The sequence below is a fragment of the Zootoca vivipara genome, chromosome 14, assembly GCF_963506605.1.
Source record: "Zootoca vivipara chromosome 14, rZooViv1.1, whole genome shotgun sequence".
Taxonomy (NCBI): Eukaryota; Metazoa; Chordata; class Lepidosauria; order Squamata; family Lacertidae; genus Zootoca; species Zootoca vivipara.
In genome coordinates this window covers 53,806,116-53,831,197 of record NC_083289.1, presented here as the reverse complement: position 1 = coordinate 53,831,197, position 25,082 = coordinate 53,806,116, and the positions used below count along the sequence as shown (strand labels likewise).

General features: G+C 50.7%; 1 protein-coding gene across 2 annotated transcripts in view; it reads right to left on the bottom strand.

Moving 5' to 3' along the window:
* SRL (sarcalumenin) overlaps nt 1–23,085 on the bottom strand; it is a 29,012-nt gene extending 5,927 nt beyond the window's left edge. The window contains exons 1-6 of one of the 2 annotated variants that reach the window (XM_035130874.1): nt 22,890–23,085; nt 9,427–10,878; nt 5,101–5,199; nt 3,194–3,289; nt 2,065–2,100; nt 670–786 (exon numbers count right to left, since the gene is read on the bottom strand). In XM_035130874.1, coding sequence (XP_034986765.1) covers nt 670–786; nt 2,065–2,100; nt 3,194–3,289; nt 5,101–5,199; nt 9,427–10,878; nt 22,890–22,953 — 1,864 coding nt within the window. In that variant the 5' untranslated portion in view covers nt 22,954–23,085. The remainder of the gene's footprint in view (nt 1–669; nt 787–2,064; nt 2,101–3,193; nt 3,290–5,100; nt 5,200–9,426; nt 10,879–22,889) is intronic. The other variant, XM_035130875.1, reaches the window with a different exon arrangement.
* Nucleotides 23,086–25,082: the final 1,997 nt, after the last annotated feature.

Here is a 25,082-nt window from a genome sequence, read left to right as displayed (position 1 = left end):
CCCGCTCCCTCCCTCCCTCTCTCCCTCTCTCCCTCCCTCCCTCCCTCTCTCCCTCTTATACCTGGCTTGGCCAATGCAGAGACTTTTTTCTGCATATGAGGCCTGGGCACACCAGGGAGCTCACTGCTGGACCCTGACCACAAAAAGGTCTGTTCTGACACCACCTACAGAGATTTTAACAGCCTCTATGCTGTAGGGTGGAGGAGAAATCCAATTCAGTACATGTTTAAAGCCAAATCTATAAAATTCACATTTTACGAAACAATATGATAACAAATACAGCTATCCTTTGAAATGTGCACTTATCCAAGCTTTGTGATTCACCTCTCCAACCAAATCATGTCTATAAGAACACATTATATGTGAGAAAGTGCATAACAAAGACAACTTTAGTGAAAATGACATACAAAAATGCATTAGAGCAGGGGAAATTGCTTGTAAAAATGTGAACATTTGTCAAAACTGCATATAAAATGTGTTAATTAGGAGAAATTTGCACTAAAATGTTGATGAATTTTCAAGAAGAAATTCCCATATTCCTGCAAAATGTAGAGAACTGGATTCAAGACTGGAAAAATTAGAAACTGAGAGAACTGAATTGGACAGCTCCTTTCAACCCTAGCAGAAAGGGGCAGGTTATACAGGTGCCTAAGACTGCAGAGATGCTACCTGTGTAGAGCTGGTAGGGAGTGTTATCCAGCCCCAGGAGGTAGTTTATCATGGTGGATTTGCCAACACTCCATGGTCCCAGGAATAGCACCATCGGCTTGGAAGTGATCTCTCCATCTGCAAAGGGAAAGCAATAATACCACAGGGTGATTTTTTCCCTTAAGCAGGAAAAGCTCAGGTGTGCCCTTGAAAATTTTCCACTCGCCTCTTAAATAACTAACTGGACCCATGCCCCTAAGCTCGCAGGAACATTGTCCAGCCTAAACAGCCATTCCTTGGGGCAATCAGTGCAAGCCAGGGATGAAGGCATCACAACCTACACAGAGTGGGTAGAGTGAATCATGACAGTGCACACACAAGCTGCTCACCGCCATCACCCTCCACAGTCTCCAAAAGCAGGAGCAGTCCAAGCAGATGGGAACTCTTAGCCATGCGAGTCCTCTCCAGGGTTGCCCAAGCCCCTGCTGGGACCAGGGAAGGGCCCTTCAGTTACATTAAGATTTTTTAAATGAACATTATCAGTTGGTAACTTACTCTGGACAGATTAAATCAGGTCTACATGTGCTGGAGATGTAAAGCTGCACATGCTGCTCTTATGCACATATTTTGGCCATGCTGGAGGATAAAATCATTCTGGGCAGTTGTATTAAGTACCATTGAGAGCATTACAGGAGGCTTCTGGGATATAAAAGAGATCATGTCATAGAGAATTGGTAACGTATTTCTGATCTGACAGTTATCATTGGAGAAAAATAAACACAACCACCCCACAGACACTGAATAATTGGATTACAAAAGAATGTTTTAATTGTAAAGCTGATGGACCTTGTAAGAGGGAAGGCAATATATATACATATACACATATACATACATACATACATACATACATACATACATACATACATGAGAGAGAGCGCCCTTTCATTATGCAGTGATGCAACAAAATGTAGGAGGATGCTGAGCTACAAATATCACTAGAAACACTGTGATAAGATTGTGTACTCCTTTCCATCTCCCCTTGTATCTCTCCTTTTTTCTGTCTAAACAAAAGTATGAATATTTCATATTATGTTTGCATTGGTATTTACTTGGTTTGTTTCTGTATGTGCAGATTTAATAATAGTAATAAGTTGTTGTTGCTGCTGTTGTTTGTTATTTAACAATAGCCTGGTTAGCTCAGCCAGGCACGTAGGAGGCCTACTGGTGATGGTGCAGAAGCCAGCTTAGGCAACCAAAGAGGCACAAGGGGTGCGTTTTCCTTCTGGTCCAGCAAGAGGGGCTGCTAGGTGCAGCAAGGAGGTGGGGGAGATGTCTTGTGACACTTCCTTGCTCAGCAGAGAGAGGCTGCCTGAGAGGAGCCGTGCTCACATGCAAGTGACAGGAAGCCATACCCACCTGTGGCTGAGGAGCCCAAGGTGCGTCCAGGGTAAGCTGTTAGGCAGGAGAGGACAGGGCCAAGGGGAGAGAAAAGGCAACGTGAGTAGGGAAAGGCTCAAGGAAAAGGGATGCTTGGTTAGGCTGGTATCAATCAAGAACGGAAGGTGGGCATTGGCATTCTCTGAGGAAGGATGCAGGGCCAACGGATCTTTCCCCCCCGCCCTATGAAAGAGGCCGGAATCATGATCCATGATCCATTCAGTAACACAAGGAGCTCATGCATCAAATACCTCTTTTCCACAGGGATTAGCATGCAAATCCCATCCCAATTTAGTTGGGAGGATCATGAGCTAGGGGCTTCTTTGCATACTCAGCCCCTCTGCAGTCTGATGGATTTTACAGAGACATAGAATTGTAGAGCTGGAAAGTAACCCCAAGGGTCATCTAGTCCAACCTCTCACAATGCAGGAATCACAATTAAAATATCCCTGGCAGATGGTCACCCAACCTCTACTTAAAAGCATTCAAGGAAGGAGATCCCACCTTCACAGGGAGTCTGTTCTACTGCTGAACAGCTCTTACTGCCGGAAAGTTCTTCCTAGTGTTTAGCTGAAATCTCCATTCTTGTAACTTGAATCTGTTGGTCCGGGTTACAAGAAAGGAGATTTTGAAAGGGCATCTGCTCTCCTTAGCCTTTTTCACATGGGCTTAAAGGACATTGAGAGTGGAAAGACCAGCACAGTCCACGGACCAGGGGTGTATCGGCTGTACTGGAGAAACAGAGGCTGGCAGAAGGAGAAATGAATTTTAGGGGGAACAGACACTAAATGGTGGGGGAACACCCCACTGAGAAGGTGCTCAGTGGTCACAGAATGCTGTGGAAGGGGGAATAGAATGAAGTATCCAGAAGGGGGGCATATCCAGAACAGGGGCATTCCACACTGCAACATTTTGTTGTAGGTCCTGCTAGTAAGTTTCTACTTCTGATTCCAGCAGCACCAGGGCCTTCTAAAATACTGCAGTGTGAGATGAGGCCCCTTTGGGCTGAATGTTCTGACTCTCCACTTCCCTCCTACCCCACAAGATTGGCCACAAAACATGGCAGCCCATCAAAACATAAAAGTGGTGCCCTGAACCCAACCCTCACCTGTGATTTCATGCTGCCGTAGTTCGTTATACTTGTAAGACTGCTCCAAGGGCTTGATAGAAGTGTGGTAGATCTTCCTCAGCCGCTGCAGTGTGCCTGCAATGAGAAAGGAGGCCAAGAGGAACATATCAAAGCAGAAACCAGACCAGCCTGTCCACCACCACAGCCCCTTGCACCCAGTGCCGGGTCAGTGAAGTGGCCAGTGGCAGTCGGAAGCTAAATGTGCAGGCATATGAGGCAGGCGGCTCTCCCAGTTGGCCTTTCCCCTGTTACACACACATGTTTTACCAACAACATTGCAAAGGAGATGCAAGAGGATTTTACGTTTTCTTGAAATAGGAAGAGGCTGCCCTTTTGTTGTGCAGGGCTGTTGGGATGGTGCTTCTGGCAGGAGGAACAAGCGATGCCACTTGGCAACACCTTTGCTCTTCTTCCCCCATCTCCACCTCCTTTTCCCTCCCTCCAGTGGCTTCCCAGATCCTACGGGGCAGTTTCCTCACTCTGCAGAGGGGCACCTGCATTCATCTTCGGAGAAACAAGAGAACACACACGGACATCTCTGCGGCTCTCCAGTTTGGGGTTTCTCTTTGGGAGGCTGGGTACATGCCTCCAAGGAATCTGATCTCTGCAGTCCACGCATGCAAGATGCTCCAGCCTCAGAAAGAAAGGCTGACCCACATCATGCAGTGGGGTTTAAAGAGGAGCCTCCAGCCCAGGGCTCCTTCCCCCGCTCTCCTCTGATGGGGATGGCACTGCTGATCCAGCCAGGAGGGCTTTGCTTGCAGAGGAGGACACCCAGTGGTGAAGAGTAGCAAGGGCAGGAGAGCCAGAGAAACCATGAATGGAGGGCCACCAGCTCCCATTCTCCTGCACCTGCCAGAAGGAGGCAATCAATCAGTTTCTTCCGTGTGTGTGTGTGTGTGTGTTTTTTTTCTATGTTTGTGCACTTGGAGAAGGATTGTTGTGGAAGACTGCGAATGTTCAGTCCCTGCTATATCCAGGTTAGGAATGGAAGATAAATTTGTTTCAGTTTGCACTTAAAAGCAGATCTATCAGATAAACACTTTCTGAAACCATGTGCAAACCGAAACACAGCTGTTCTTCAAAATTTACACTTACCCAAATTTTTTGATGAGGTTCTCCAATCAGGCAATGTTTACAAAAATGCATTATATACGGGGAAAGTGTGCATGAGGATGAAGGTATTAGTGAAAAATGACACACACAGAAGCATATATTAGGAGAGGCTGCTTGCAAAAAGGTGCACAGTAAAAACTGCATACAAAAATGGGTTCATTGGGATAAATTTGTACTAAAAATCTGACAAACTTTAATTTAAAAATTGCTGGAAAAATTGCTGGAAAAATGAAAAACCAAGAGGACCTAAGGTGATCCTTCTGTCCCCTCATCTGAAAACCTTGAGAGCTGCTGCTAGTCAGAGATGACATTATGGAGCCTGATGTGCCTGACTCAGTAGAAGGCAGCCTCCATAAGTGCGTCTGTACGGTACCATCATCCCTTGCTATGGCCTGCTAGTCCTTCTTCCAGAGGGCACTAGAAGAGGTCTCAGGCCCCTTCAATAAGCTGGAAGAGGGAAAGTTTGAGAGCTGGTGATGCCACAAGAGCTTCTGAGTAGGGAGCAAGCCCAGGAATAAGGCTCAGGGGAAGTAGACGCCTGATGGTCAGTGATGAGATCCTGGAGGCACAGATATGTGGTCCTATGCAATGTGAGAGGGTGCTGTAGGAAAACAGAATGGACTGGGCCTCAGGGCCCTCTCTGGAGAAGGAGCTTGGGGCCCTGTCAGGCAGCATGGGCTACACACAGGGTATAGTATGTGCCCATCTCTCCCAGGACATCTTTGCATCCTCCCCCTCCCCACCACCAACCTGTCCCCTTCCACTGCTACCTGAATAGTCATCTGCAGGCTTCTCTTCCTTCAGCTTCAAGGTGCTTTCAATGTGGGTGCGGTCCCTCCGGACAGACTCCCCGGCATCCTCTGCCTCTTCTGCAGAAAGAGCAGAGACAGAATCACAGCCTGCAGGGAAGGTATCCAGGAGGAGGGGGAGGGCTCAGTCCCAGCTCCCAAAGGGGAAAGGAAGAGGCTTTCCATGGTGCTCATCCAGGCCTTTGGCACGCAGTGAGGTTTCCCTTGTGCAGGCATTCCTTCCCCACCCCCAACCTTGCCTCCCAAGCGGAGCTAAGGGGCTGGCAGCTGCCGGAGGGCAATCTTCTAAATTTAGATGCTGCTGCATCCTGACTTCACAATGATGGGCAAGGCGAGGGGGGGGGTCTCTCATGACAGGAATAACCTCTTACAGTATGCCATGCAACACTTTCGGGGCTTTTCCAAATGAACTTGTTCATACACCAGAGCAGAGACCATTTTAAAACCAAGTCGACACTCCTGTCGATTGAGGTTTTATATTATAAAATGCAAAATAACTTCATCACTTGCAAGCCTAACAGGGAATTTCAGAAGATGGCATAGCAGGCCTCCCACCTATCACTTAGCACCTGGGCCACACCTCTAAGCATGTCCCTTGTTTTCTCAATGAAAGTGCTGACTTCAAATTAAAAATAAATTTTCCATGCCACTGTGGGAAAAGAATGCAGCTCAATAAGGAATACTGTGAAGATAGGAGACTGAAGGTAGAGACAGTGAAGATCTAATAATAATTATTATTATTTATTATTTATATCCCACCCATCTGGCTGGGCCTCCCCAGCCACTCTGGGCGGCTTCCAACAGAAAAATGAAATAAAATAATTTTTTAAACATTAAAAGCCTCCCTAAACAGGGCTGCCTTCAGATGTCTTCTAAAAATCTGGTAGCTGTTTTTCTCTTTGACATCTGATGGGAGGGCGTTCCACAGGGCGGGCGCCACCACCAAGAAGGCCCTCTGCCTGGTTCCCTGCAACTTGGCTTCTCGCAACGAGGGAACCACCAGAAGGCCCTCGGTACTGGACCTCTTAAGGTTAAGACTGAGCTATTAAGAAGACCAAGAATATTCAGGATGGCAATGCATCAACTCTGTTGACTGTTGGCATCTTACAACCATTATTGGATGAGCAATTAAAAGAGATCAGAGCTGAGGTTTTTGAAATGGTGAATGAAAATGGACCAGAGAAGGAAGACATGGAAAATGGAATTAAAGAAGACACAGAAGCTTTGGTCAATGGTATTGATAAAGGATAGCCAGAACAGGAGAGGGAAATGGTAAAGTTGGAGGCAGCAGATTATGAAATGGATAAATCCTTCACACAGGTGTCTAGAGGAATGAAACAGCCAAATGACAAAGTTATGGTGTTGGAGGAGTGGAATGAAGCCATGGATGAAGAGATCAAGAGACACCCTGAGCTGGCAGAGATAGAATTGAGAGAGAAAGGATTGTGTGTGCAATTTGGAGTGAATTCAGAGTAAAAAGCTTCCAAGCCTCTGGCGCTTCTCTTGGGGGGGAAATGAAAGAAGTGGAAATGGAAGGTTTTTGTTTCAATTGGGAAGTAAAATAACGGCAAATAGAATTATAAGATATGGAACTGGGTGTGAATGAATATACAATAAATAAATAACTAAAAAATATTATTTTAACATATGACCACAGTGGAGAGACTCTTGTGTAAACAAAGATAACTAATTAGAGAACCACTTTTAGTGTGGAAAGGAAAATGAATGAATTTGAGACAAATATTGCTTAGCTGCAGAAGGAAGAACAGCTGGATGTCCTTTTTATTCCTTTTTTCTTATTATTCTAGTCTATTATCATTATTATCTTCTATTATTATTTTATTTTACTCTCTCTCTCTCTCTCTCTCTCTCTCTCTCTCTCTCTCTCTCTCTCTCTCTCTCTCTCTCTCTCTCTCTGTGTGTGTGTGTGTGTGTGTGTCCTCTACTCTGGGCCACTATTGGGATTATACACACATGAAGGTGATAGTTGGTTGGTGAAGGACCCTGTGTGAGAATCAGAGAAGGGAAGATCTCCCAGGGTGAGAGACTGGAGAAGAAAGGGATGCTCCCAGGTAAGAACTGGGAGGGTCCATCCCTTTCGGTGAAAGACAAGAGTTAAGCCAGGGCTTTTTTCCAGCTGGAACTCACTGGAACTCAGTTCCGGCCCCTCTAAGGTGGGCGCCATTGACATTTGTTGTTTAGTCGTTTAGTCGTGACCCCATGGACCATAGCACGCCAGGCACTCCTGTCTTCCACTGCCTCCAGCAGTTTGGTCAAACTCATGTTCGTGCCATTGACATTATAAGAGAACAAAGGAGGAGTTCAGGGTGAGTTCCGGCACCTCTTTTTCTAGAAAAAGAGCACTGGGTTAAGCTCTACTTTTGGGGAAGGACTTTGTATTTTCTCCTCCTTTTTATGTTTGTGTTTTCATTTAGATTGGCTTGTTTTTTATTGTACTGTAATGTATTATGAAAAAGCTATATACAGTACAGTATATGAAGAAAAATACAGCTACATGGCAGGAAGCCCATGCTCTTTCTCTGATGCAATTCACATTCCCCCTCAGGAGGGGCAGGGGGACCAGCTGCTCCCCCAGACAGTGAGAGGCTTCTTGAAGGGGTCCTTCCTGTTGCCACCCTGACAAAGTGTGTTTGGCCACATGGTCAGGCAATTAATTTTCAGATGCTAGGTGGAATATAAATTTCATAAAGTATAATAATGCACCCCGTCACGTGTAAATAAATAAATAAATAAATAAATAATTTGCTACTTATACCCCGCCCCGCCCATCTGGCTGAGTCTCCCCAGCCACTCTGGGCAGCTCCCAATTGAATATTAAAACAATACAGCATTTAATATCAGCCCACAATGTTTGCCACCCAGTTGTGTGACTGCAGACTAGATTCCCTTTTGTCTCTGTGGTCCAAAATGCCTGTCCCAGTTCCTCCACCGCTCCTGAACTAATTCCTTCCCATGTCCCTGGGAGTCACTGGAGCCCTGCCTCGTTGCTGAGCCTGACTGAATAGGCCCCGTGGTGGCGCAGGTCTGTGGTGCCAGCTGGGAGCTGAGCCCAGGCTACCCCACAAGGCAGTCGATAGCTGCAGAGAAGACTTTCCTGTTCCCCAAATAGCCACTGGATACAGCTCTGGTTACACTTTGGCATCAGCTGTGTGTTCAAGAGCAGCATTAACAAAGGGAAGCTCCTCCTTGCTTCCTGCCCCATCCCTCAATGGCAGGTGATCAGATGAACATTCCTGGCATGGAATTTATTCCAAGCAACACCCCCTCCTGACAGTCATGGCAGCAATTAATTGCCTCTAGAGGGTTTTTCAGAACCTTACTGGTCGAAGCTGCGGGGGGTGGGCTGGGGTTTTCTTTGTGCAGTTGGGGGGGGGGGACATTGTGTGGATTTAAAAACAACGTGGTGAATTTATTTAGCTCATTTGTCAAAACGCTGGAGAAAATCCCTCCAAGCGACAGGCCTTCAGGCAACATGCCAGAGAATTAAAATTATCCTTAGACTTCAAGGAAACATGCAGCTTGTTTGCATGTTTCATTTTATTATTGTTGTTATGCAAAAAATATTATTCATGTTCCCGCTTTGCTGTATTAAAAAAAACCCACAGACCATTTGACATAATAGAGATCTTGGATTTTTGCCTCATTATAACAAACTTGAACTGCTTTTGTTGGTTCAGGTTTTGTATTACCATATTTTCCCAAAAATAAGAAATTAATATTTTAAACATTCCATGTATAAGACAATCCCCAATTTTAAACTTTAAAAATTTAGGGGGGATATAGTTTTATACACAGAAAAATACAGTATTTTCTGCAGAAATGCTGAACTGGTTGCCTCTAGACCACAACCCATACAGGACCACTTGGTAACCTTCCCCATATAGCTGAGGCTTTAAACTGGCAAAAAGGGCACTGCAGATTTTGCATCCAACAGAAGGGGAGGAAATGTAGAAGCACATAGCAAAACAGTGAGAACACCTAGAGGGAGAGAGGCCCACCACCCTTGCTTTGTTTAGATCTGCACTAAAAAATGCAAAATGCCTTTTGACCCAAACTCTTCTCCAAAGCTTCTTGGGCCTCTGCTTCTCTCCTCACTCCTACCCCTTCACTGTCCTGCGCTGATGAGCAAAGGCAATGGGGTAGGGGGCAGGGGAGGGGGGCTTGACAGCCAGGATAGGTCTGTTGGGAATATTGTGTGTGGGAGCTGTTTTATTTAGCCCTTCAATATGGCATGAAGGGGGCTGGAACCTCTCCAGGTGAACTGACCAGCGGTGGAAGTAGCTGGAGGGTTGCTGTGAGGTGCTGGGCTAGCGGCAGGCGGGACTGGGTGGGCTTGCTCAGAGGATGCCTCTTCATGACCACTGAGGGTGTCTTCATTGCTGGGAGGAGTGGGCATTGCTTCTGCTTCACTGGGGCCTCCCTCTTGATGCTGGAGGTGGGTGTCAGCCTCAGGGTCAGATGTCAGGCTGGGATCTCCTGGCTCCACTTCACCCACACCTTTCCCTGGGGAAGTCCCCTCTTCCCCCTCCTCTGCTCTCCCCTCTCTCTCTGATGGGGCAGGACCCTCTTCTTCTCCTCCTATTCCATGGACCATGGCTTCTTCTCCTGCCAAGGCAGTCGCACCCTCTTCTGCGGCTTCCACTGTGCTGTCATCTTCCTGTGGCTGAGGGTCTTCTTCCTCAGCCTCATCTTCCTGAGAATTGTCTCCTTCCTCAACCTCCTCTTCCTCAGAACTGTCTTCTTCCTCAGCCGCATCTTCCTCAGAATTGTCTCCTTCCTCAGCCTCATCTTCCTCAGAACTGTCTTCTTCCTCAGCCGCATCTTCCTCAGAATTGTCTTCTTCCTCAGCCTCATCTTCCTCAGAATCATTTTTCCCCCCAGACTCATCTTCATCAGAACCTTCTCCTTCTTGTAGGCTAGTATCCCCCTCCCTGGCCACTGTAGCCCCTTCTTCTCCCTCCTCCTCCGAATCCTCTGCATCAAGCTGCCCAGGAACACCCGCTGTCTCCTCCTCTGCTTCTTCCTCATGGGGGCTGGTGTCTCCTCCCCCCTCTGCTTCCTCAGACTCTTCTTGCCCGTCTAACAGATGGGGCTCCTGTGGCGCCTTGCCTGGTGCCCCCAAGGTGCTCACTGCAGGGGAGCCATCACTAAAGCGTCTTTCCACAGAGGTAGCTCCATCTTCTCTGCCCAAGTCAGCAGTGATGTTGTCCTCTCTGGTCTTGACAGGGGGCACAAGGAGGCTCTGGGAGGGGGCAGCATCTTTGGCAACTCCCTCTGACTGGGCCTGCTCACTCTCTTCAGCCTCCTCTCCAGCCAAAACCTCCTTCTTGTTGACTGCAAGATATGGCTCAGGTGCTTCCCTTTGCCCATCCATGTCATGCCCTTTGTCGGGGGCATTCTGTGGTTCAGCAACAAGAGCTTCCTTTTCTTCCAGACCCTCAGCTTCCAAGGAGCTGGTGTCCAGTTCAGCAGCTGCCTCAGTGGAGCCATCAGCACGAGGGCTTACTTCCACACCTGTGCTAGCTTCCTCCTGGCTGTCTAAGGGTCGGAAGGGAATTCCTGTCCCAGGTGGGGTGGCAGCGGTGGCAGCAGCAGCAGCAGCAGAGTCTCCATAGAGCAGCTTCTCCTTCTCTGCCAGGCTTGGGTCTCCGGGCAACAAGCCTCCTTCGGCAAAGGTGGCAGAGTCTTCTGTGCCATCCGGGGCAGAAACTTGCAGTTCTAAATAGTCAGAACATGGTCAGTCAGTTTGATCTACGCTCAGCCTGCCTCCCTCCTCAAAACGGCCTGCGTGCTTCACTTGGGGCACACGATTTGCATACGTTCCCTTTGCAGGCTGTTCCCTTTCCTATTAAAGGGATGTTGAAACTGATGCGCAGTTTGAGGAGGCTTTTATAAAGATATTCTTAACCCTGTCCCAACTACCAGGCTTGGAATCCAGCTTGCTTTTCTTGCTCCTATCAATAAACTGTGTGCAAACTGATGCTGGTTGGAGGGAATATAGCTTGGATTACACACAGGCAAACCCTGAGCAAGCCTAAGCGCCGGCTGGCTGGCCCTCTCTCTCTGCTGGGCTTCCTGCCTTCCTAGGTTACAAGTACAGAAAGAGAAAAGCCAAGGAAGGAGAGGAGCAGCTTGGGAGGGAGAAAGCAGCTGCCTTTAAATACTTTTTAAAGGTTTTAGCATATCCCAAAGTACCATGTAAGGGTAGGAATCACCAAACACTTTTTGTTTCCTCTCAAAGTTCATCTTCTGTGCATCCAGAAATTTCCTGCTCTACTTTTCCTTCTGTTGGGGACTAAGGAAAGCTGGACAGAAAAGGAGACAGAGGCCATGGGGGTCAGTTGCCTCCTTCGCCAACCTCACGTTTGCGTTGATGTGATGGCACGGATCCTTCCAAAGTACAGTGGAACCTCAGTTTATGAACACCTCGGTTTATGAATTTTCGGTTTACGAACGCCGCGGACCCATCTGGTACGGATTAATTCACTTTCCATTACTTTCAATGGGAAAGTTCGCTTCAGTTTATGAACGCTTCAGTTTATGAACAGACTTCCGGAACAAATTACACCCATGCTTTGGGTTAAGTACGCTTCAGGTTGAATACTCTGCGGACCCATCTGGAACGGATTAATCCACTTTCCATTACTTTCAATGGGAAAGTTCGCTTCAGTTTATGAACGCTTCAGTTTATTTTACAGACTTCCGGAACCAATTGTGTTCATAAACTGAGGTACCACTGTAGCTAGTTTACAGTTAAGGAGTCCAAACCCACCTGCCTCTCTCTGTGTGAACCTAGATCAGTCTCTATTGTTTGAATATGCTGGCAGGGGTGCATGAGAGAGGCAGGGCTCTCTCCAAACAGCGCAGGCAGAGCTGAAAACGGGAACTGACTCATAAAATCTCCCGAGCCTTGTGGGATGTTTCACATGTCTGGATGCAAATGCTGGCAATGAAAGTTCTTCTTTATTGGTATTGTATCTTCCTTCTCACTCCTACTGCATAGAGCACACCCCAAATACAGAAGAGTCCTATTATTATTATTATTATTATTATTATTATTATTATTCATTTCCCCCAGATCCAGGACTCAAGACAGCTTACACCAATTAAAACAGCACCAACAAAATGCAAAAAGCTAAAAACATGTAAAAGATAATTGTTAAAAGTAATTAAACTCAAATAGAATTAAAATAATATAGAAAGGAAATCTATTAAAATGCAGGTAGTAAAAACAGCACAGCACTATTAAAAGCCCTTTCCTTAAAAAAATAACAACCTTAGTCAGTTCCCAAAAACCTGTTGCCAATGGAAGGACATCAATGAGGGAGCCAGCCTGGCTTCTCCAGGGAGGGAGTTCAAAAGTTGCTTGGGAGCAGCTACCCCCGAGAAGGCCATCTCCCGCTTCCCCACTGAGTGTGCCTGGGAGGTTAGCAGGAGCAAGAGAAGAGTACCCTCCTGAAGATCTAAGAGCCCAGGCAGGGTCATTTGAGGTAACCTGGACTTAAGCCGCATAACCACCCTTGTTAGCTTGTGCCAGGAAAGAGACCAGGAGCCAGTGGAGCTGCTGCAACAAGGGAGTCACCTGCTCCAGTTTCTATCCCCAGCATCTTTAGCTGGCCTGGTGGACATCCTGGTGACCGTGAGCCACAGCCAGGGAATCAGTGTGGACCAAAGTGGGGTCAGTACAGGGCAGTTTCCTATGCTCCTAATGGCAGTTGCTCCCAGACACTGGGGCGGCCTCCCTAGTAAGCAATGTGAACCAGTAGTTCAAGTTAGCCAATCATTTCCTTGTGTCCCGGTTGTCATTGTAGAAAAACATGAGCCGAATTCGGAATGCAGCCCTTACGCCATCCACACCAGGCCTCAACTATCCAGCTGCTTTGTCTGGGTCTATTTCCCTCTGCTCCAAGTCAGGGCCCCTGCACCAGGGAAAATGGTGACTGAATCTGGCCAGTATCCCAGGAGAGAAGGGGTCACTTGTGCTCTTCCTGAGCCTCCCACCCACCACCATTTCTTATTGGCCTGAAATTGATGCCTGGAATTCAGCAGACCTCCGTTGAAAACCGCAGCAACTCCACATCTGATGCCAAGGGGCAGGTCCCATCTGCCCATGCAAAACTTTTCCTTTGTGCAGGGTAGGTAGCTGAAGGCCATCCACCCCTGCCACCTGGGGGAAGGCCCCAGGCCCCAAGCATTGGCCAGCCTCTTTGAAAGGCTTTAGGATCATCGAATCATTGAATGGAAAAGTGGAAGGGACCCCAAGTTCAACCCCCTACAATGCAGGAATCTCAACTAAAGTACCCATGGCAGATGGCCATCCAACCTCTGCTTCAAAACCTCCAAGGCAAGAAGGCTGCCTCCCTGCCTGCCTTGGAGAAGCCTGGCTGTCTTATACTGTATTAGAATATAAAAGGCACAGCACCACAATGTCAACATAATGACTATGCTTTGCTTTTGCTCATTAGAAAGAGAGACCTTGGCTGCTTCAGAGTGCGCCCAAATCCGAAAGGGATGCCCTCTGACCATCATAGGTCAATGGTTCTTCCCAGGAAGTGTCCCTTGGCCTGGGGTTCCTCCTTCTCCTCCCCCCCCCAAAGCTTTGCCCGGGAAGAGGCTGTGGGGATGGTTGCAGGGGGAGCCATGGGGCTCTGACCTGTACATGGAGAGACCTGGGGCATTTGCTCAGAGGCAGGTGGGCTGGGGTGCTTTGGAACTAAGGGCAGAACCTCAGTGGTTGGTTCCCTGTGGAGACCTCAGTGGTGAAAGACCTGAGGAGCTCCCTTGGGGGGCTGGACTCAGGTGGGAGCTCCTGGCCCCTCACTTCCTGTGACCTTCACGGCCTTATATAAAGAGCCCTCCTTGCCCTCGCTGGCCCCAAACTGGAGGCCTCCAACTATATCGAGCTCTGAATTCTGCTGACCTGCAGATAGTTAAGGGATGTTTGCTCTGCAGCAAAACGGGCTGAAGGTTATGGGCTTAACACCCAAGCAGTCTCCCTCATTGGCTAAAAATACCACCAGCAAGTGGGTGGGGGGTGCTGCCGCTGCTGCTGCTACAAACCACAGAAACTCCCTTCATGGTTCCTGCCCCTGCCTCCCCGTTGCCCCCACAACACAAACGCACACACACACAGAAAGGTCTTGGAAGTGTCTCCATGGAGAGGAGCCCAGCAGGACCTTGTATGTAGGAGAGAGGTCTCATTCCTTTCCCTGTGGGTGAGGGGCAGAGGCAGGGGCAGGTGGGGGCAGGAGCCCCTCCAACGCATTGCACAAGCCTGTGGTAAGTTGACACCCTGGGATGCCTCTTGGACACGCTGTACAGTACTGTATGCGTGCCACACCAAGGGAGCCGAGGACGCAGAGAGCCACCGAAAGCACGTCAAGAATGCCAAGTCTGCCATGGCAGGGCAGATTCCAGCCCAGGACCCTGCAGGAGGAAGTGGTGGCGAAGTTGTGAGCAACAAAATGTCCCTGTGGCCTCGGAAGTGAAGGATGTCCGCAGTCCAGGGTCAAGCCTCAGACATACGTACCAATCCCACCAAATGGCAGCAGGCAGAGCAGCAGCCAGGTGAACCAGAGAGTGATGTCCTGTCAGCCGGCAGGCAGCTATCTAGACGCCCCATGCAAAGATTTTGGCCTCAGGCACACGACTTCAGGGTTTGCCCAAACAGAACCCCCCAAGAGCAAGCCACAGCCCTCCACAGGCTCTCTCTGACATGATGGCATTATCCTGGCCCTCTTTGTCAGGACAGCACACACCTAAAAACTAATGAAACAGTGGCTCAGCCTACACAGCAAACTTTTTCCAGGCGTTGTAACCCACTATCCCCAACAGAGCTGTGGTGGGAGAGGAAACGGGGTGCCCACCTGATGCCCACACAAGTCAGGACTATGATGAACGAAGAAGGCAGAGAAGAGGACACCAGTCCTCCACAGCAAGCTAGAAATGATGTGTGATGTTTGCCCCATAATAGAGCAGGATGGCCATAGCTCTTGTCCCACCTGCAACTGCCCCTCCAGGAGGTCCTCTACTCCCCCAACCACCAGCTGCCCTCTGTGGTGCTTCTGGGTAACTCTGCTCTGGCCACTGCTCCCCTTCTGTCAGGGCCAGCAGCCAACCTGGCCCCTGGGAGGGTCCCTGGGGGTCCGCAGTGCTCCCTCTGCAGTCAGCTCATCACCCTCACAAGGTCAAATGCCCACCTGTGATGGGGAAGCAAAAGAGTGTTTCCCACCTGTCCCTGTTGCTGTTTTGACAGCCCCACAAAGTTGTGTCTGCTCTTCCCTGTGTGATGCCTGCCTGCTGGGCCTGGCTGGTAGCCTTCCTCCTCCTCCTCCTCCTCCTCCTCCTCCTCCTCCATTTTCTCAGAGCCCCCAGACTCCCTCCATGGCTGCAGAGGTGACAATCCCTTGCCTTCTGGGCACTCCCAGCACCTGACAGGCTCTGAGCCAAACCCCTGGCCCTCTTCCCACCGTGCCTCTGGCAAGAGGCCCTGATTGCTGTCTGCAGCCCTGGGAATGCTGGAAGCCCCGTCCCTCCAGAGAAGTGGTGAGGCCGCTGGGCATGTGGAGCATGGTTGGCTGGCAGAGAGCTCTGCTTTGCTCTGCAATATTCACCATGCAAGTCTGACAAGTTCTAGGCCAACTTGAAATGGGTGCTGGAACCCAGAGCTTTGGTCCACTTTGGCCAGTGTCATCCACCCTGATGAGAAGCCAGCTGCCACACAAGAAGAGGGACACTAGCCACCACCCCAGGAGCAACCAGGAGCCCAGGGGTCCTTCACCTGGAGTTGCTGGCTGGTTGGGGGTCCCAACATGGCAATGCCTGCAGCTACTCAGCCTCTGGGTCAGGAGACTCCCACCCTCCTGTTTTGGTTTGGACAACAGGACAGAGCGACCCCAGAGGCACTTGCAGAGAGCTGAAGAGCCAGGACTCTGCTCTGCACTCGGTGCCCACCAGCCAGCCATTGCAAGCCCCCTTTTTCCCCTCTCCAAGATAATAAAGTCATAGACTTGTAGAGTCAGAAGGGACCCCAGTGGTCATCTAGTCCAACCCCCTGCAATTTAGGAAGCTCAGCTAAAGCATCCATATCAGATGGCCATCCAACCTCTGCTTAAATACGTCCAAGGAAAGAGAGCCCACAACCTTCTGAGGAAATCTACTCCATTGTCCAACACTTCTTCCCCTCATAAAGCTCTTCCTGATATTTACTCAGAATGCCCTTCCTTGCAAGTCGAATCCATCTACTTGTGTCTGGAGCAGCAGAAAGCACGTTTGCTCCATCTTTCACGGGACAAGATATTTAAAGATGGCTCTCAGCACCTCATGGTCCTTTACTGCGAGGCGACGGCCGGGAGTGGGAATAGCTGGACTTGTTCAGAACAAGAGTGAACCAGAAAGTGTAAACCTGCCTAGGATGCACATGCTTTTGCTTTCCCTTTCAGCATTCGCACGTAGCGCAATGTCCCGGGTTGAAAAGAAGACCCCTACCCGGTCTGTTGACTTCTGTGAAACTGCGGCAGCCGAGACGCACCCTCTAGTGGCCAAATGCAGAGTGGCGGGAGGCCGAGGAATGCAATGCCGGATTCCGCAAGTCCCGAATTAAAGGTGCAAACTTTTGAGCAGCATAGATCTGCACTGCTGCCTGGCAAAGAGAAAAGATTACCAGCTCCCACCCTTGTTCCTCCTAGCCTCTGAAAATAGCCCAGCTCTAAACCTGGCACTGCTCCTCTTTTCTTCAGTCCTCCAGAATGGCTGCCGCTTTGAAGAGTGGATGGACTGCACACCTGGTTAAATGCCCAGCTGGTTGCCCAAGCAAGAAAGGCGTTTTGCTTGCCTGGAGAAAGTTACCAGGAGAAAACACACACGGCATACACCCCTCCTCTGTGCTGCGGCTGCGCTGCTGGCACATCCTTCCGTGAACAGTTAGGCCTCCAAAGGGGCAGGCAGGTCACCAAGGCTTACCCCTTGGCACAGGCAAAATGTGAGGTTGTTTTGAAATCCAAGATAGCTCACTTGGGTACGCCAAGGTCACAGGTTCAATCCCCGTATTGGACAACTGCATATTCCTACTTTGCAGGGGGTTGGACTACATGATCCTCAGGGTCCCTTCCAACTCAACAATTCTGTGATTTAATTATTTTAAGAGGTACCACACCTTTTTAATAACTGTTTGATGGCCTTGCTGCTGTAGGCTGCTAAATACTGGAGATTTTGGGTGAAAGATTTAAGAGAAGGTGCAGAGAGAGGATGAGGAGAGAGAGAGACACATACAGAGAGAGAGAAAGAGGACTGCACATTGTGGATACCATGTTTTCCTGAAAATAAGACATACCCATAAAATATGCCATAGCAGGATTTCTAAGCATTTGTGCAATATAAGACATTCCCTGAAAATAAGCCATAGTGTGTCTTCTTGAGGAAAAATAAATACAAGACAGTGTCTTATTTTCAGGGAAACACAGTATATCTGTAGAATAGAACACAGTAGGCCCTATTAGTGCAATGAAGGACACCTTTCATGAAGTTCTCACAATGGTCTCATATTCCAAAAGTAAATGAAGTCGCATAGCTCCTCCACTAAACGGAGAGGTTTGCGTTGCAGGTGGTGTGTGCAAATTTAGGGACCTTGTGAAAAAATGCCAAAAAAAAAAATCCCCAAAAAGCCTATTAGTGATTACTTCTATGATGCCCACTTTTCTATGCTCACTGTAGGCAATTTTAAAATGAAAATATGCAGGAAAAGGGCCTGCTGGGTGATTTGTAAGCCAATGCAAGAAGGAAATGCCATGTGACTATCTCAGCTGGAGTATTGCTGCAAGAAAGGAACGAGTGTCCCAATCATATGAATGTCTACAGTTTGTAAGGGAGGCAGAGGAGAAGAGGCAATGGCCCCTAAAAAAAGTAGACTCTTACATGCTGTAGAAGAGAAAGGTTGAAAGTACCACTTATTGCATTGGCATATAGGTCTACAAATTAAAAAGAAGTGTTCTTAGGCTCTAGTGAAGCTGGTGGTGACCTTGGGTTGTGTGATTCTGCCGTGTAGCTGTTGCTGGGGATGGAAGAGACACAGGCATACAGGAAAGGGCAAAGTTCAGTTCCTCCAGGAGGCTGAGCCTTTGTCTCCCTGACTCTGGAAGTGAGGGAAATGGGCCAAATGTCTGGAAGGATGACCTCACCCTCCCCCAAGCACTCTTGGTGGCTGCCACAGGTGGAACCTCCAAATCCAGCAACGTTCCTTGCTTGGGAGCAGTGTAAAATACTCACGTGTTACGAGGAAATAAAGGGGGATATTTCAGTGCAAGTTGCAGTTTGGGGAATGGCACTTTCCTCTCCAAATCCATTTCAGCTCAGCCCAGATGAAACACAGGAAAGCCAGCTCAGCTTTGCCAGATGCAGCCTGCTGGCTGGTGGACAATGGCAGAACCATCGCTTGAAGTGAAACTCGGGGGTATCCTGTTTAGTTTTCCTTGTAGATAAGAACACTGCGAGCACGCTGGTGGCCAGGATGCCACCGGCCAGTAGCTTCCCCATGCAAAAGAGATGCATGCAGAATGGGGAAGCAGGAGGCACCTGGCGGAAATTCTGCCTCCTGTTCCCCTGGGACTTTGGGATCACAGCTGCTGGCTTTGATCACTGGCTGATGTTCACACATTCTCATTGCCAGCTCCCCAGCTGTGTTAGTATGTGTTGGACTAGTAGGGTCCAGCTCTCTTGACTTTTGCCTTACAGGCCTCACCCTCCAAAAGTACTCTGATTGCTAGAGAAAGGTAGTGCCAGATAGTGCCCCAATTCTTGCACACAGACCCCACCTTCCTTGCTTGGGCACATCAATGGCAAATTGGGGGGGGCTTTGTTTGTTCCATGCACACACCCCAAAAGCAGTTCTTACAAACCCCAAATCCTGCAACGATCAAGTCTATTTACATTCCCTGTGGTTCAGAATATGAAGAGGAAGGGCATGGAGAAGAAGCACCCAAGTTAGAAACTTGCTTCGTTTGTTTCCATACAAGAGGAGCTGCAATCCACACCGAGGTGCTCATGATGAAGTCACACAGCTCCTGTTTCTCCTAAGTGGAAACTGTTGGACCATCCCAGCAAGAAAAGGGGAGGGAGAGGGGCAGGGAGGGAACGAATGACAGATGCTGTGAAAAAGAGCTCCTGCACAAGCAGCAGCAGAGAGCGGACACAGGGTCCAGGCTCTCTCTAGGGCCCTGCCTGGCTGCCATCCTCCTTACAGGCTCTCCCTCCTGGAGACTTCGCAGGCTTGACTGAGCACCTGCAGTGTGGCCTCTAAACCTCAGTAAAATAAACCTGGGAGCCCTGGATTTCTTTGCAGCCATGCCAAGGCCCCAGCGCTTATTACTGGCTGTGGCTGGGTAACCCCAGGCAGGATAAATATAGCTCCCTTGTGCCGGCTGAGCTGCTCAGGTTCCATCGACTGGCCCCTGCAGGCATCCTCTCTGCAGCTTGAGGGTGAGGGGGGCAGCCAGCTGCAAACCTGCCTGCAGTGCAGGAGGTTCCTGGACTTGCGCTGCGTCACAAATGCACCTCCCGCTTCAATTTCCGACTGCCTTCCAGTCAAACCCCCTCACCCCTTTCCTTTTGAGACCTCATTGGGCTTCCGAGTTACTACCGTATGCAAGGATATCAATGCTCGGAAGTGCAAGTTGGTATTAGGCCTCGAAGGTTCTCCAAAGAGCAGGCAGAAGGGAAGGGAGGGTCACTTCCATTGCAAGAGGCATTTTGAATTAGAGGTGCAGCAGAAATACAAGCAGCTCCATGACTGTTATGGGGGAGGGCTCTGCCTTTGCAGCCCAGAGGCATCGTGGCTTTCTCAAAAGGCAGAAAGAAACCTCCATCTTTCCTGGGTTGTGGGCCCTGGCTGAGCCTGGGGACGCAGCGAACATCCCAACTCTTACTAACTTGTGCATTGCTACAGGATCTGAGATTATTCCATAAAGGTAAATCCACCTGCTTCTGTTTTAAGCAAGAGGTGGGAAGGAAATGAAGGGAAGGGCTTCAGATCTCAGCTGGATGAGTCAGCCAGCACCTGGGCTTGAACCTACCAGAGGGGCGGGGGGGCAACTGCCCCCTTAGATCAAGGAAACAATAGAAATACTAAAGTAACTGACCAATCACTTTGGTTCTCCCCCCCCCAAACAAAAATCCTGGTTATGCCCATGCACCTGGGTGAAGGTAAAACCCAACAGAGCAGCTGAAAAGGGCAGAGAAGTTGGCTGGCGATGGAAGAAGCCATCTTCTTCTGCAAGAAGGTGGGAAAGAACAAGCTCAGCGGCAGGGATGAGTGGGCAATCCCTCCAGACACTGCTGGGCTTCCATCATCTTCTCTGGCCAGGGCTGGTGGGAGTCTGAGCCCAACAACTGCCACCGCAGGTGGGCTGGATTTGGCCAGGAATGTGGCCTCCCAGCAGAATAGGAAGTCAAACAAGACCAGAAAGGACCTTGAGTCAACGGGGAGAGCGGATACAGCGAGGCAGAGGAGGAAGGAACTGCTGACAAAGACCCTCCAAGAACCTGAAAGTCACGGCAGCCTCTGAAATACAGGCAGGGAGCGTTTTGCCAGAACCAAGGGAGAGAGCACCTCAGGCCCATCTCCTCCCAATACTCCACAAATGATGCACAACACTTCCTCAAAAGGGAAACTCAAAACACAACAACTGGGAACAGAGAACGGTGCCCACCTGGGACTCTGCTCCATCAGACTCAAGCTAAAAGGAAGGCTGCTTGGCCTGCCAGGGGGATCAGGCACTGAGCAGGACCACTGGGGCACTCACTGGGGAAAGCGAGGCTCCTGTTGGCTGGAGGGGGGAGCCCAGGAGGCCCCCTCCCCCATTGCACCAGGAGAGAAGGCAGCTTTGGCCCTTTTCATCTCCATTTCAGCCCCTCTCACCTCCCCACTGTCTGCAGAAGTGACAGGCCAGGTAACTCAGGTAGGGCAGCCCCCCCCCCCACCTCCATCCCTGCAGCTGGAGGGCCACAGGGCGTTCATTCCTTGAAAACATTCCTTAAGTGCCTCTCATCAAATGATTCAGGGCTCTGAACAAAGTGTGAATAAAATCAATTCATACAGCATATAAATACAAATTCAAGCTAACAATTAAGCATAACGAAATACAGCAAGACAAAAACCAACCCTGAAAGCTGAAAACAGGATAAGCATGGTTCTGCAAATATCCATCTACTATCCAAAACACCAAAGCAAACAGGGAGGTCTTTGTGGGGCACCCAAAAATGTCACTCCTGGTGCAGGGCAAGCCAGTTCCATACAGAAGGGCATTCCAGAGCCAGGATGCCAACCCAGGCGGCCATCTCTCCCCCCCCAAAGGGTCTTCCTGGGAGCAAGGCAGGGCCTCTCAAGACCATCTCACAGGCCTGGGAAGAGGCCCTGCTAGCCTTCCTGCCAGCCCCCAGCCCCTCAACAGGCCCCCAAGCCAGGGGCACTCGGGACTCAGCCCTGGAAGCTGTTTTCAGTACACAGAGAAGGGCAAAATGGGCTCAGCCAGTGTGACCTGATGGCACACCCCAAGATACCGAGGGGAGAATAATCTGGGATACAGAAAGCCCAGGCAGAGCTGGTCCCCACGGGTGTCTAATCGCCCCTCCACAAGCCTGGCCTTGCTTCTCTGCTCCACCTGGGCTCCAGCTGCAGGTGAGCATCAGCTCAGGCCTTGGCTCAGATGCAGACACCAGGGTCACCAGGAAGTTCTGTGTGCCCCTTTGCCCACAAGACAGAAGGAACCCTTGCCAGGGGGCAAGGACAGGGTCACCATCAAGCTCCAGAGCAGATTCCAAACCAGGTGGGATTCGGGGGCTCAACGTATTTGTGTGTGTGTGTGTGTGTTTTCTACCAGGTCCAGCAGAGCCATAGCAAGGGCACCCCGTGCCCCACAGAAAGTGGGAGGGGAGGGGGACCCCCAGCCCCCCACTAACCCCTTTTGTTCTTGAGAATGACAAAGGATGTCCTTAAAAGGAGGCAAATCCGCAGCCCTGGCTCCTCCGTGACAGTGCGAGGACGCAGCAGCTGAGCTGGCCATGGCAGGGAGGGGGCTTGGGGGGGTCCAGTTACACGCCTGTTTCCATACTTAGCCATCCTGTGGCAGCTGGGCATATAGCGTCCAGCCTGAGAGACCAAATTAACTCAAGGGCAACCAAGGGGAACGCTGGCAGGCGGGCACACACACTCTCCACCGGCAGGTCCCCAAAAGAGGGGGGCAGCTGAAAGCACCACGAGGGCACAGCACAGCAGAACCAGGATGCCCACCCCAGAGCCAACCTTCTACTCTGGTACAGAGAGAAGCCAGCCAGTCACCTTCTCTTTCCACCAGTGGAGGCCAGGTGGTCCAGCAGCAGGTCTGATCCTGCACCCCCCTCCCTCTCACACTGCAGCTGTCCTCAGGTGGCTCCTTGGGCACTGGCGGGGGGTGGGGGTGGTGAAGTAGGCCTGCCAGCTTTGCCCCCCTCCCCTCCCTGCCACTCCAACCCTCCCTCTCTGGAGACGGCGTACCTGGCTGGCTCCCAGGGGGACAGGCTGAAAGGCACCCACAGCCTCCTGCACAACCCACCTGGCCCCTGCCTAACGCTGCCAGGGCCACCCACAGCCCAGAGACCCTGCGCCACCAAGCCGTGGCCCATGACAAGGGAGGGGAGGGCAGAGTGGAGGCCAGGGGTGCAGGTGGGAGACCCGGGAGGGGGCAGGGTGAGCCTCTTACCTGCCCGTGCCCCAAGGAGCAGGATTGGGGCCACGCAGCAGCAGAAGAGCCTCAGTCCATGCATGGTGGTGGCCTGGAGCTGCCTCTCCTTCCACCCTTCTGTCTCTGCCGCACAGGCTGTGGAGCAGGCAGCTGGCCGGCTGGGCTGCAGAGGGGCCTGCACAGATGGTGCCTGGCGCTGGACTGCCTGAGGCCCCTCCCTGCCTGGCCACTTCAGGCCCCCATGTCAGTCACCCAGGAGGCGCAGCCAGGCCCAAGTAGGGAGAGGGGAGGAGCAGAAAACAGGCAGACGGATCCTTGCAGCTCACGCAGGCCATTGCCATGCGAGCCAGCACCAGTGGGGCACAGTGGCTAGGAGTCCTGGGCTATGGGCTGGGGGAGAGCAGGGTTTGAACCACCCCACTTAGCCAAGAAGCTCACTGGGTGTGATTTGGGGTGGCGGCGGCAACAGTCACCATTTCTCTCTCTGCCTCGCAGGGTTGTTGTGGGGATTCAGTGAGGACCCCAGAGAGACCAGAGTAACTGGCCAGGTAACTTGAGGCCAGTCACTGTCTCTCCTGCCTTGCAGGGCTGCTGGGAGGATTAAATGCAGAAGGTGAGAACCCTGTACATGACCTTGAGCTCTGGGGAGAGAAAAAGGCGGTCTATTAATAAACAAGTGGCCAGTTCTCCTCATGCTACTACGCAGAGGAGATAGGGGAAGGGGCTCTTGGAGCAAACCGGGGCAGGGCCACTGAGAGAGCCAAGGGGGCTCCTCAGCCAGGAGTGCTCGAGACAAGGAGCAGCAAGCCTGGGCCCACCTCCCCAGCAGATGCACCTGCCAGTTGTCCCACTCCATAGATTCTTGTTGGCAGCCATCTTTCTCAAGAGACAAGGGAGCGCGCCTTGGAGGGTGAAGCCAAACCTCTCCGGGGCGCAAGCCTGGATAGTGCATATGGGGTTCTTGGGCTGCCCAGACAACAAAGCCCCCCTCTTGGCTGCACTGATGGGATCCAAAGGAAAGCAGAGCAATATGTTTGGCACCTGCTTGGCTGCAGGAGTTGCCAGGAGGAGGAGGAGTACAAGGGGCCACCCAACCGCCTTAGGGACTCCACTCTGGATTTGTGTGGGGTTTCCTCCTGAGTCTTTTCTTCTCCCAAAGATATCCTGCAAGGCAGCAGAGGTTTGGGATTAGAGTTTTCCTTCTCAGGTGGGTGAGCCCCATCTGCCCCTTACTTCCCGCTACAGCAGAAGCTGCCTTGGATTTGAAGAAGAAGAGTTTGGATTTGATATCCCGCTTTATCACTACCCGAAGGAGTCTCAAAGCGGCTCACATTCTCCTTTCCCTTCCTCCCCCACAACAAACACTCTGTGAGGTGAGTGAGGCTGAGAGACTTCAGAGAAGTGTGGCTAGCCCAAGGTCACCCAGCAGCTGCATGGGGAGGAGCGGAGACGTGAACCCGGTTCCCCAGATTACGAGTTTACCGCTCTTAACCACTACACCACACTGGCTCTCTTGGCCACAGGACCCACTCTTGGTCTCATCCGTCCAATCTGGCAGAGCCTGTCTTCACATGCAAGGGAATACAGTACTGTACATACACGTGTGCTGACATACCCTGGGACCCAACAGCAGAAGGGGCCAGGCAGCTAGAGACAGTCCTGGAGAAGGTGTGGCCGTTCAAGCAAGTGACTCTGGCCGCCTTCCTTAGTCCTGGGCACACGTTGGGCAACCTTCAGGAAGCGAGCAGCTGCTCCCCACCATCCCCAGCTGGATGTCTGCCTCTTCCTTGGCTCATCTGTGGGGCTTTTCCAGTGCAACACCCCACTGCCGCCACCCCCCCATTTACCTCCTGCCTTTTAGGGTGGTGGGCCTGTTTGCGCCCTCTCCACGCACAAATCCACTTCCACACAGAGCATGAGCTGCACAGCCCCTCGGATGTCATACAGGGAGTGCTCTCTGGGCTTGCTTCCTAGGATTCAAGTAAAAGCATGTGGGAGAACAGGTGGAGGTGGGGAGAGAAGCAGGTGCCCCCTCAACCCCCCCCCCCAATGGCTCTCGGCACTGCATGATGCACACTTGAACATTTGCACATTGCACCTTACCTTTGTTTCTCATCCTATGAAGACCTCTGGAACTGTGGGGCAAAGGTTTTCTGCCCAGCCGCTGGCCAGTCCCTTCTGCGCCACCCTTGAGCTAGTGAGCAGCAGAGC